Source organism: Sorex araneus, chromosome 7 (genome assembly GCF_027595985.1).
Source record: "Sorex araneus isolate mSorAra2 chromosome 7, mSorAra2.pri, whole genome shotgun sequence".
Taxonomy (NCBI): Eukaryota; Metazoa; Chordata; class Mammalia; order Eulipotyphla; family Soricidae; genus Sorex; species Sorex araneus.
In genome coordinates, this window is record NC_073308.1 from 56795854 (window position 1) to 56809370 (window position 13517).

Genomic DNA, 13517 nt, shown 5'->3' on the forward strand with positions numbered 1-13517 from the left:
TAAAGAAATTGTAACTCATAAACTCCTACAGTACTTATTGAAATAGAAATGGGAAAACATCATTTTGACTTTGTAAAACATTCATATAATTCCTCAAAAAATCCAGAAATCCATATTGCCCAGAAATTAAGCTTTTGGGCATATACACACACAAGAATTGAAAATAAGTATGTTCACAAGACTTATGAATGTTCTTAGTAGTATTTGTATATATATTTATAGTTGTATCTAATTCACAATTATATTTCTAGTAGTCTTAAAAAGAAGAAACACCTCCTAAATCATCACTTATAAATGGATTCTCAAAATGTGGTATATCCATAAAATAAGCGATTATTCAGCCACTATAGGTAATGAAATATTGATTGGTATTTGATACAAGACTTCTGATTCTGAAAACATAGCAAGAGGAAGAAACCAGGTAGAAAGACCACCCTTATAGGATTCCATCTATACCCACTATTCAGAACAAGCAAATCCTTAGAAATAGAGCTGTGAGAGGCTTCAGAAAGCAGTAAATCGGGAAAATCTGTTAACACTTACAGGCAATAAAAATAATCCAGTTTGGGGGCTGGAGTGATAGCACAGTGGGTAGGGCGTTTGCCTTGCATGCGGCCGACCCGGGTTCGATTCCCAGCATCCCATATGATCCCCTGAGCGCCGCCAGGGGTAATTCCTGAGTGCAGAGCCAGGAGTGACTCCTGTGCATCATTGGGTGTGACTCAAAAAGCAAAAATTTTTTAAAATCCAGGTTTTAATAGTTGTACAAACCTATAAGTATTGAAGGATACATTTAATTTTATATTAACTGCATTATAGATCAAAAAATTTTAGTAGAATACAGAAATCTGGAAAATGAATGTAAAATTTTTGTGGGGGCTATCATAGAGTTTTGTAGCTGTAGAATACATAGTGATGTAGAGCTGTACCAATACCTTTTTTTTTCCTCTTTCTTGGGTCAGAACTGATAATGCACAAGGTTTACGCCTGGCTCTGCACTCAGGAATTACCCCTGGCAGTGCTCAGGAGACCATATGGGATGCTAGGAATCGAGTCCAGGTCAGCTGCGTGCAAGGCAAACGCTTTACCCACTGTGCTATTGCTCCAGCCCCCCCAATACCTTTTCTTCTGCTTCAAAATTCTTACCAAAAATGCTGGGAAGGCCGTGGAGATAGTGTGAGTAAAAGAGCACATGCCTAGTGTGAGTGAGGCCTGATTCCAGATTCCAAGCAGCACACAGGTCCCTCAGAGCAGCTCTGGGTGTGGCCCCCATGGACACTAAACACCAATCCTAATGTGGCTGTACCACACTGCCAGAACTAACATCGAAAGGAATGGTGTGGTTCCTATAAAAACATGTTGGGAAAAACACATTAAAAATATTAACCGCAGCCCTTTGGACCTTGCTGCGGAGTGAGCATGATGGAAGAGCCCAAGGAAGCGCCCTTGGACTCCAAGCAGCCCACTGAACTAATTCCGGCACGGAATCGGAGACCCCACGGCGGGCTGAAACAGTGGGAACCGGGCATCCCCCAATTCTTTTAACCTCTCTCTCTCAACTCCTTCCTCCCGAGCACAGCGCAGGGTCTGCGGCTTTCTGAGCGCAAAATGGAGACGCCGAGCCTCTCTCTAGGTTTCTCCATCTTATGAGCACCATAAAAGGGTAAAAGTTTGTAGTGATGTTATTTCTGGTTGTACTTTCCCTGGACTTTATACAGAAACCCAAAACCGTGCGGCCACTGCCGCGGCCGCGCGACCTAACGTCATCTTAGCATCAGCAATATGTAATGGTTCCTTTTTAATGGGTCGGACTTTTGTGGGAGATCCTAACAAGAATAGTAAGTCTGTTGCTGAAATATTGAAGGCAATCTAAGTGGTAGCCATCTCTCTAGACTGAACTAAGCTATATCCCCATGCCGGCTGAGAAGAAATTTTCTTCTTTCTCGGGAAGAAACGCGCGTGGCGTCAACTATAGTGTGATGTCCATTAAGCAAACAGACCTGGTGGCGTGGGAATGGGATATAAGGGGAAAAATTATGTACATGGAACAGTGGGATGCTGGTGGAATCTCGAGCCGGAGCCGATACCAGCGCAAGACCTTCGGTTCCAGAAACTGCTTGCAGACACTCTACTAGTCTATCAACTAAGCCAGAGCCCCACGCCTGCTGATGACGGGAAATAACCATCCTTTTCGTTTTTTTTTTCCCTTGTCAGGCAGCATGGCGATTACTAAACAGGCGTGAACTCGGTGGCGCGGTGCAAGGGGGAAAAAAGAAAAGTTATGTAACAAACAGCGGGACTTAATATCTCTATATTCTTAGCAGTGGAGAACTATCAAATGCCTCCTTGGCAATAGGACTGTCTTTTTCTTTTTTGGGGGAAACCCCAACAACGGTAGTGAGTTGTGTGTTGAAACATGGAATGTAATCGAGATAAGGCGTAAACGAAGTGAAACTTATCACTTACAAGGGTGGGGACTGGGGAGGTGGGAGGGGGCGGCAGGTATACTGGGGGGGTTGGTGATGGAAGATGGGCACTGGTGAAGGGAAGGGTGTTTGAGTATTGTATAACTGACATAATCCTGAGAACTATGTAACCCTCCACATGGTGATTCAATAAAATTAAAAAAAAAATATTAACCCCAAAGGGCATATATACCCATAAGTTCTTTGCAGCATTATTTAAAACAGGCAATATGGTGTGTGTGTGGGGGGGGGGGGAACAAGCATACCCAACAACCGATGAGTGGATGAAGAAAGTCTGGTAATCTACACAATGGAATATTACTCAGCTATGAGAAAAGATCAAAATCATGCAGTTCACTGCATCTTCTTGGAGGAAGTCATTCTAAGTAAAGTGCTCAGAAAAAAGAAGCATAGATTATCTCACCTGCTTATGGAGTATTAAAAAAAATAGCAATTGATTAGGTAATGTCTGGGGGAGAAATATCCCCGAGATATGGTCAACAGAACTGTGATCTCTGTGTGTGTGTGTGTGTGTGTGTGTGTGTGTGTGTGTGTGTGTGTGTGTGTGTGTGGCAGGTGAGGGTCAGAAGGAGGAAAGAGAGGGTGGAGATGGTGCCTTGGAATAACAGTAGAAGAATCCTAATGTTCTGGTGGTAGGTGAACTGTAGCAACACTGCAAATAGAAGACAAGAATTTTGTACTATTATTTTTTATCAAATGAATCAAAAAAAATATTGGGAGATAGTTACAAAGAAAGAACAAAAGGAAGATCAAGAAAACATTCACAAAGAAGCCATCAGTGCCAAGGCAACAGAGACAAGGATTACTTATGTTCATTGAATTTGGAAGTTAATGAAAGACTCTTAAGACATGTCCAGTCAATGCGGCAAGTCCGATTTTGTGTGTGAAGACTGAACAGGGGAGAAACTGGAGACTGAGTACTGGGTGCTTGAGCAGAGTCAGATTCTGAGCACTGGTGAAGGTTTTGGGACTCCACCATCATAGAACTTGCTTATTTCTCTGTTGTCTCTGTGTCTTGCCTTTCCTTGTCCTCTCTTTTTTCATTCTTTTTTCCTTTTGCTTTTGGGGTCACACCCAGTGATGCCGAGGGGTCACTCCTGGCTCTGCACTCATGAATTACTCCTGGCGGTGCGGGGGGGGGGCATATGGGATGCCAGGGATTGAACCTGGGCCAGCTGCATGCAAGGCAAAAGCCCTACCCACTGTACTATCGCTCCGGCCCCTCCTTTTCCATTCTTTAAGTTTTCTTGTGTCTTAAACTGAGAACAATACACATTGGTTATTTGTATAGGTATAATTTATTCCTGGGAGACTATAAACTGTTCCAGATCTATGCCCCATCTACGCCTCCTTCAGATCTAATCTAATTCCCATCACTTTGTTGGTACTGAAAAAAAAAATAACCTGATAGAAATATACCTACTGAAGAAGACCATTCATTCAAGTTGATCATGAAAATTAAAGCATGACATCAAGATTAATTTAAAATGTATAAAATAAAGTTATAAAATGCACGTATAAAATGGGATGAATAAAGTCATAACAACGTCACGATCATTTTTATTGACACAAACAAACTTCCTAGAGACAAGTGGAAAAAATAATTTATTGCCAATTCTTTTACACATTAACATGGAACATTTATACATATATTGATGTGCTGATATGAAATACTAAATATAAAGACAAGCATTTTTTTACACAAAAGTAGTTGCACTCTATTTGAAAAAGATAGACATTCATATATTATTGGAGACATTTAAGAACAACGTATCAATTATTAGCCCAACCAGGAAGCATTCTATGTCAATATAAACTAAAGTCTCTTAGCTGGAAGCTCTAGATGAAGTCATGTGCTTTTCAGCTAAGAAAAAGCTAAATTCTGGGAGTAAAAGGCTGGAGATGGCTCTGTCTAGCAGGCGGATCTCAGCAGTGCTTTTCTCCTCACTCGTGGATGTGGTGAGACAACCCCACACTCATCCTAAGCTAATTCGTCTCCAGCTCAAGGTGAGTCAGTGCAACTGTCCACCACAGCTGTGTGCGACTAGGGAGATTTAGTACAAGGGGTAACATACAAAAGATAGCATTTTGGAGGAATCACAATTGCCATAAGATTTGAATGAATAACCGAACACTTTAGTAACAGAAAAGTATATTCTATATTACCAAAGGGAAAGAAGCATACTTCAAAATAGTCACTATTTTCTTAGCCTGGCCTATTAATTCTTATTTGGAAAGTCTGAAAATAAATCACATTTCCCCTAAATCTAAGAATTCACTTCTTTAGAAAATGGTTTCTACAATGGTATATGCCAACCAACACAATAGAAACTTCGATATAGGCTATCGTCATGAAAATATACATATATAGGGAGCACCGAACAGAATTGGCAAACCATGGTTAGCTACCCAGTTGGCCAAAGACTGCTCAGTTCCGTTTTATTAAATTCAACAAATATTTATTGGGTGCCCACTACTTGCAAATCACCATTTAGGTAGGGCTTGTAGTGGATGTTAAGACACATAAAGCTCACATCATTCACCTCTAAAGCCAAACTTTAGATTATAGAAAAACCTGGAAAGTAATTGGAAGCAGAGATAAAGTTGAATAGTGAATAGTAAAAGGTATACCTAGGAGAAAGGCCAAGGATAATTGAAAAGGACAAAGCAAACACTCAGACTCCACGGGCAACCGGCTTCTCTACTGGTCTGTGTAAGCAGTAATCCTCCGTCCTCTTCATCCGACCATCCAAGGCTCAGTTATCATCCTGCTGTGTTTCCTTTGAAAATAGCAGGAGATACAGATCTGATGTGTAACAATAACAAAGCTCCCGGAACTCTTTAGGGCTTTTCCTAAAGGGTACAGTCTCGGTGCGTCCTCTCTATTGTGTTCCTAGTCACCCCCAGTGCAATTCTGGGTGAATCGGGACCACCCAACAGCCACACTGGAGATAATTTAGTGGTCCCGAAGAACATGAACAGGCATGCCACCCCCTAAGTAAATTATTTGAAAGAAAAACAGCTGGAGAAGGTTTAAGATAAATATTTTAAAACTTGGTATTTCATTCTTTGGGGGACTTGTTATACACTTAAAAGCAGTTTCAGGCACTGTATATACAGAGGGGGAAAAAATGTAATCAAGTAAGCTCACCACCTCCAAAGAACCAATGACAGCCTGGGAACAAAGCAGCAGACTTGCTTCCGAGGCAGCAGGCTGGGTGGGAAAGAGCTGGGCAGGAGGTCGTGTGCCCAGTCCCACGCTGAGTCAAGTGGCGGGGCCCAGTTCTAATGGTCACCTTAGCAGGACACCTGCCATCCTTTCAACCAGAGTACCAGGTTCCTTACAGAACCACGTCAATTCTGGAAGATGCTTGCTCCTACCTACCTGTCTCTGGGAAGACTATGAATCCCAAAGATCACAGATCACTCACTGGAGAGGCTATTAGCCCCTTGAAAAATCTGACTCTTCACCATCAAGGCACATCCCTGTTCCACTACCCTCCAGAGCAGAGAGAGAGAATAGCAAGTAGAAAGCTTTTTTCACATGGGCTTTGATGCCCAGAACCACAGAAGTTCCCTGAGCACCATCAGGATTAATCCCTGGGCAAAGAGGAGTAAGCCCTGAGCATCACTGACTATGGTCCCAAACAAATAAACAAACAAGACACTTGCCCTACCCCAGGCCTGATGAGGCCCTGATGGTGATGTTAGGAGGCTAGGGGCTGCATGAGCAGAGGCCAGGAGGCCCTTTTACCACATCTTCTTCAAGCTGAATTCCTGGGAAAGAACTAGACCCAAAACTAGATCTCCCTGGGACACCTGGGGCTTCAGTTTCACTGCAGGCCCAAGGCTGGTCTCCTTAGCATATCTCCTGAGACATGTTTATTGCTCTAAGTGGCATATACGTGGATCACTATTTCTGCTACCCAACTTAAAAGTTTGCTCCCGTATTTACACACACACACACACACACACACACACATACACACACACACACACACACACACACAGAATTACGCTGATTAGTCATACCTCTGATTCTGTATTTTTTCTGGAGAGAAACCAAACTTGCATTGGTTCCTTTTTGCCCTTCATGGACACCGGGCCTCTGTGCTCCAAGTGGAATTGAGGATCAGCATTTTCTGGGGTCATGAGACACCTGTGGAGGCAGGGCAGAGGCAGAAAGGTGAGAGGCGTGGGGAAAGCAACAAGATCAAAGCTGCAGATCAAGGCAGAAAGAGTGTACACTGAAGTGGTATTTCAAGGTAACCCCAGATTGTCACAGTTATCCAGCAGGGGACCCACAGAGGGCCTAGAGCCATTTCAAGTAGAACTAAAGACACTCTTAGGTGACTACAGTCACAGCCAGCAACACCAGAGAGTTAAGTCACAGCAAGAACATTTTTATCTTGTAAATTTGCAAATACCAATCCATTCCCTTACCTGTATGTATATTCAGACACATTTATTTTCCCCTTTTCTCCAGTGGTCTCTGTTCTGCTTGTGAGGTTGACAGTATTGCCAAAAAGACAGTAACGAGGCATCCTCTGGCCGATGACCCCGGTCACAACCTCTCCAGTGTGGATCCCTATTGTTATCTGCAGAAAGCAGAGCTCTGTTGCAACACCTTCGCTCACAGACACACTCACTGTTGGTTACTTTTAATTACAGGATGATGAACAGTTATCAGAAAAAAAAAATCCTAAAAATCCCCTAGAGTATAAAACGGACAAAACCCAAACCCCTAAAATGAGAAAACTCTGTTTTCCAAAAGAAACCTTCTTCTACAGTCTTAAGGTTTAACAGATGTGAATTCACATCTTGGAACTTGTGTGAGACATGTGAAAAAGAGTTCTAAAAATTAATCAGAGACGGCCAGGGCTAAGTCTTAGAGACGATGGGGTGATGGCACGGCTTTATCTGTGCAAGGATAGAGTTCAATCCCTGGCACCACGGGCCCCATCCCTCACAGAACCACAGGTCTTTGTAGGGTTGGAGGCCCCAGAGACTATAGAGACTATCAGGAGTGTTGTTGGTGGCCCCCAGCTGCTTTGTCTGAGCATCACTGCAATGCCCGGCCTAAGCACTGAGCCATCTGGCTGATGAGCTATCACAGGGCATGGGTCCCCAGAGCTTTGGTTGTGAGCCACCCCTTTCACCTTCAAAACCAATAATATTAAGGAGAAAGAACACGTGGATTTAGTTTATTCTCATGGCTTCCAGTTCATGTGACAGACTTAAAAATTTCAAGCTGGGGCTGGAGTGATACCATAGCGGGTAGGGCGTTTGCCTTGCACTCGGCAGACCTGGGTTTGAATCCCAGCATCCCATATGGTCCCCTGAGCACCACCAGGAGTAATTCCTGAGTGCAGAGCCAGGAGTAACCCCTGTGCATCGCCAGGTGTGACCCAAAAACCAAAAAAACAATTTCAAGCTGGTGAACAGATATTCCATTTCTATAAATAAAATAACATGAGTATATGCAATATATTATCAGAATGTTTGCTATCAAGATAGCCTTCCTTGTAGATAATTAGTAATTTCTTGGTCAAGAGTATGAATTCGTGATCTACAGCAAGTATGATGTCTACTATAATAACTTTTTTTTTTTACTAACCTGAACAGATTCTCCATCAACTTGAACTTGGCCAGCAATTTCCATCATGTCCAAGGCCAGGTGGCAAATGGATCGGGCATGGTGGATGCATGGTTCTGGTAAACCACTCACTGTCATATACTTATCGCCAACGGTCTCCACCTAGCACAGACACATTCATTGAAATAGATGTTCAATGGTTAGTAAAAACACATTGTTTTTTTTTGTTACCTAAGTACCAGGAACATTTTCCCTATGCTATCAGTAATTTCAATTTAAACTTTCTACTCCAAATGTCTCTAATTTGTCTAATATATTCAACTTCAACAAGATGAACCCTTGGAATTATTTTAATTATTTTAACACCTATCTCTGGTTATAGGCCTATGTGATACAGCTTGGCTTTCCTCTAATAAATTCTCACTTCTTTCCCCAGATACCCTCATGAGTCAGAAGAATAACTTATAAGCAAATTTCTCTTAAGACAGTGACAGTTTGATAACATGAGAGAATGATTCATCTCAGCTATCAACCATTTACTTATATGAGGTTCTCACCAAGTGTTACACTGTCATTGCGAAGGAATACAAAATAAATAGTATCTGTGGCACTTCTATCCTCCAGGTGCCTAGGAGTAGTCTTCTAAACATGCCTGCCTTTGATGAAGCACTAAATCACCCATTTTAATTTTCTCATATGCTACTTGTTTCTGATTGAAGCAAAGGGCATAAATACCCTATAAATGTTTAATTTAGGTTGGAATCACCTACAAGCAAATCTGTCACTGTCCCCTTCTGCTTGTAATGTCACCACACAAAGTATCTATATGACTTGGTAAGAAAAAAGTCTCTTCCATGGCATTAAAACCAATGAGATATTTAAACTACATGTGATAAACAACCTGTACAGTATTATTATTGTAAGCACATAAAAGCTGCTTAGCTTCTTCATTTTCACAAGGTAATTATCTGCTCCATTCTCTTGGGTGACAAGAAAGAGAACGTTTTATAACAAGAGTTAAATAGTGAAGATAAACAGTGACTACATACAAGGTGAGTAAAACCAGAATGGGAGCTTATGAAGGGTGTGCCTTTAGGGGTGAGGCCCCAAGAATTTGGTCTAAATCACACTAGTAATCATAGACTTCATGGGAACTTGCCTTATAAACAAATGGATTTTTCCGGGAATCAGTGAGTGTGTCAAATCTAGTGTAGAGGTCATTGAGAAGGTTGACAATCTTCATGGCCCCTTCTCCTGACGCATGTTTGCTACAGAAAGCATTGAATCCCACAATGCCACTGAAGAGGATGGTGACATTGTCATATCTTTTGGCAGGCACTGGACGCTTATGTCTCAGTTCGTTGGCCACAGAGGGAGGAAGGACGGAGTAGAGCAACCTGTTGAGTGATTTGGAGAAAAAGTCATGCTAAGACATGCTGGGGAAAGCATCATTTTCTCCCCCATCCGGGTTTAGAAGAACATGGGTCCCCATGCTTTTACATGGGGACCCATGTAAAAGTCATTTACTTTGAACAGTCTTGAACTTCCTGGACGCTTTAAAATTTGCATCAAATATAAGTCATATTTATAAGTAAAGACATAAATCACGTGTTCCATTTAACCACCTAAAATATTCCAAGGTCAAACCTTTTCCAAAAATAAGCCAAGCAAACAAAATAAAGGACTGACAATGGGAAATCAAAGTTTCTCTTTGTTAGCCCTGATATCTGGCCCTACTTTCATGATGTTCACTATATAAAAAGGTGCCTTTACTGACACTCCAAGGATTGCATTATTAGCACAATCTAGAAACATGTTTGTCTCTCAGAAATAAACTTTCTCAGGTGTTGTAAAATAATATCAAATCAGCCAGCTCATTCATAGTCCTCTCCTTCATGGAAGAAACTAATAACATAGGCAGAACCTGGTCTAACCTAGACAAGAAAACATCTACAGGCAACATATATGGCATCGGGGATCGTACTGCAGGGACCAGTGAGGAAAGGAGCCCTGGATGGAAGTTCAGGGGGTTACAGGGACAGGAGCAGAAACCAGGGAACCTGACTAACTCTGAACCTTTTTTTCTTCAGTAGCCAAAGGGCAGATTCCAGATGTTTAAGTGGAATCTCCCCAGCCTTTTGTTTTCAACATTTTCTTGCCCTGAGGTGATGGAATGGAAGGTCTCCTATGCACTTTATCCCTGGGACATGTTACCTTTGGCAATCTTCAATAAAACATTTGAATAACAAAAGTAAATATAGGACCACTTAGATTTAAAGAAAATTAATAGTAAATGGTTTACAGTTAATCAGCTAGAAAACATACAGCTAAGAAAAAAAAATGCCAAATGGTTTTCTAACATAAGATGGGTTTCTAAGCAATCAGAGCTGGATGCTGCAAATTTGTAAAATTTTCACATATTTACGAACCCTTCTATGGATGAATGTTAATTCTAAGCATTCTCTTACAAGTTAAATAAAATATGTTATTTTTTTCATGAGCCACGTGGTTTCAGATAGCAATAAAGTAAATATTTTGAGTTATTTTTCAAGTAACAGGAGGATTTTCAGTGATTCTCTTTCTTAATTTTACCAAACACCTTAGATAGAAAAAATGGTCAATTTAGGGCCAAGAGGAGAGTAGAGTGGTCTCAAAGGAAACAAAGGTTTATTTTAGTTGAAGCATGCCAAGTATATATATAAGCAAATTAAGAATCTATATTGAAGAAAGTCACTTAAGATGATATTCTGTAGCTCACACATGCTCTTAATAGCTGGTGAACCAACATATTTATGAGGTGTCCAATCATTCTGTGGGCAACTACACTTGTAGGAGAGGAAGAAAAATATAGAAAGCTGTGTTGTTACTAATATTTTCGGCTTTCGAGTAAAGTGAAGTAGTTCTTGTGGAAGAAATTCCCAATAAGAATACTTTCTTGTGGCGATTCCCAATAAGAATACTTTCTATTATATGAACATTAAAAACAGGTACCTGGGCTAGAGAGATAGGACAGTGGTGGGGGATGGTGCTTGCCTTGCATACAGCTGACCTGGGTTCAATCCCTGTATTCCGTATGGTACCCCAAGCCCCATGAGAAGTGATCTCTGAGTGCAGAGCCAGGAGGAAGCCCTGAGTAGAGCTGACTGTGACCCCAAAGCCAAACATAAAATAAAAATAGTTCCTAGGTATTAACCCCTTATCAGATGGGTATCCAGTATTTTTTCCCAATCTGTGGACTGACTTTGTGTCTGGGTCACTGTTTCTTTTGGGTTCAGAAGCTTCTTAGCTTAATGTAGTCCCATTTGTTTGTCTTTGCTTCCACTTGCTTGGTCAACGGTGTTTCATCTTTGAAGATGCCTTTAGTTTCAATGTCATGGAGGGTTTTGCCTATGTATTCTTCCGTGTTCCAAGAAGAAAAGTGACTGTCATAGGTGGGCATGGGAAGGAAATTGGGGACATTGGTGGTGGAAAATGTACAGTGGTAGAGTTATGGGTGTTGGAAATTGTATGACTGAAACCCAATCATGAACAGCTTTGTAACTGTATCTCTCATGGCAATTCAATAAAAAACAAGGAAACATTGAAAAGAAATAAAATTTTAGCTAAACAAATTAGATCCTGGGTAAAAATCTTTTTATGAAAGTCAGTAATTCAGTGCTTTTGATTTATAGACACAAGGCCATATAATATACATACCATGTACTTGTTTAAGCAAATTGTCTTTGGTGTGACCTTACCAGTTATTTTCCAATTTTCATTCATCATCCAGAGACAAACAAAAGCTTTTATCACAAAGTGACTGTCTTACGTGTCAGTCTTTTTCTTCTCATCTTCCAGAGCTCGCAACGTGAGCTGCAGTCGGTCCGTGAGGATTTCCAGTTCCTGGGTGAGTTTGTATTCCTCTCGGAACTGTTCCCCCAGAAGAACGAGGTCTCGAGTGGCATCATGCAGAGGGATGTCACTGAGGTACAGACCTCTCCTCGTCAAATCATCCAGATTCATCACACTGTTATGTGGTGAAAGAAGGCAAAAGTCAGTCTCACCTGGGCTCCATGACAAGGCTAACACAGATGACTGAAAAGAAGCATCATCCTGCCATCCGCCAAAGTCCAAATTGCAGACTGGGGACTAAAGGTGATAGTAGAAGCTGATAGAGTTGATAGATGTGGGTACCCTGTCCGGCGCAGGCCGAGGGACAGAGGTGAATAAAGTGAAGGAAATAGAAGAAGCTAACTGGGGTGCCCTCCTGGGTGGAACTCTGAATCTTGGGTGAGGCTGGGAGAGACTAAGGGGGTTTCAAAGTTGTCTTGGGCTGGAAAAGGGAAGAAGGGAACAAAGAACCATGTAGCTGGTGTGCTTGGTCTGGCCCGTTATCTGTAGGTGATGAATGTGAGGAAGCATGGAATGCAGCCTGGTGGCTTTCTGTCGCCAGGTGGGCCATAAGTCCTGTCTTCCACGCTGGGAGCAAAGTGATCTTCGAGTCTAGGAATGTCACTATTTCATCCATTGGCCACCGCCATTCAGTCTCGAACAAACCTTACAGAGGTATGAAGGCCTTTGCCTTATGTGAGGCCAACACTGGTTTGACCTCAGCACTGACTGTTGTCCCCAGCGCCCTGCCAGGACTAACCGCTGAGCACTGCAGAGTGTACCCCAACACTTCCCCAAAAATAAAACTGAGGAAAAAATAAAGCATGCAGAAAAATATGACTTGTTTTTTTAAAGCATTTAAATCTATTAAAGAACAGTGAAGTTGAAATGCATTTTAGCCAAATTATCCTTTTACTTTTTTACAAAAAAGACTGACCAACTTACAAAAATGAATGTAGAGCTCTGCCTGTATGAAACCAACTTGGGCATTAAACACAAGACTATGACTTATTTTTATCAAACGTTTTCCTGATTGTATGAGGAGGAAAATTTTATCTTTATTGTTATTAACAGGGAAGAATGACTCGTTGGGGAAACTAAATTTTATTTTGCAGATTTTATGGTTGATGTTCCCTTTGTGAAACATTACCAAAAATTTATAACCATAGTTATGAGTCATCTTGATCAATATTTTATGGATTTTGACTGTCTATTTTATGTGCTAATCTTCTGTTTCTCATTTATATCATATCATATTTTGGACAACATAATCATGTTTCTTGATTAATTATTAAGATAGTGTCTGAAGTTAAAAGCCTGAACCTCTTTTTTTGTTGCTGTTAAAAAATTGGTGTGAGTTTAATTTCTTTGCTTTTTCTCTTTTCCATCTATTTTCAGTGGTACCAGGGGCACAAACAGTAGGACAGCCAGGCTGGACGAACAAAGCTACTAGCTGCGCACTCAGCTCATATGACACAGAGGATGGAGAACCTGAGTCTGGGATCACACACTTGCAAGACTGCAAGGCAGGGGTTCCAAGATACCGAGCGATGTCTTTGGCCTAA

The 13517-nt window shown here is 41.4% G+C and overlaps 1 protein-coding gene across 2 annotated transcripts in view; it reads right to left on the reverse strand.

Annotated features, from left to right (window-relative positions):
- Positions 1 to 4072: 4072 nt before the first annotated feature.
- GUCY1B1 (guanylate cyclase 1 soluble subunit beta 1) overlaps positions 4073 to 13517 on the reverse strand; it is a 48474-nt gene continuing 39029 nt past the window's right edge. For both annotated transcript variants that reach the window (XM_004606160.2, XM_055144630.1), the window contains exons 9-14: positions 11891 to 12088; positions 9242 to 9479; positions 8104 to 8244; positions 6930 to 7084; positions 6519 to 6645; positions 4073 to 5266 (exon numbers count right to left, since the gene is read on the reverse strand). In XM_004606160.2, coding sequence (XP_004606217.1) covers positions 5243 to 5266; positions 6519 to 6645; positions 6930 to 7084; positions 8104 to 8244; positions 9242 to 9479; positions 11891 to 12088 — 883 coding nt within the window. In that variant the 3' untranslated portion in view covers positions 4073 to 5242. The remainder of the gene's footprint in view (positions 5267 to 6518; positions 6646 to 6929; positions 7085 to 8103; positions 8245 to 9241; positions 9480 to 11890; positions 12089 to 13517) is intronic.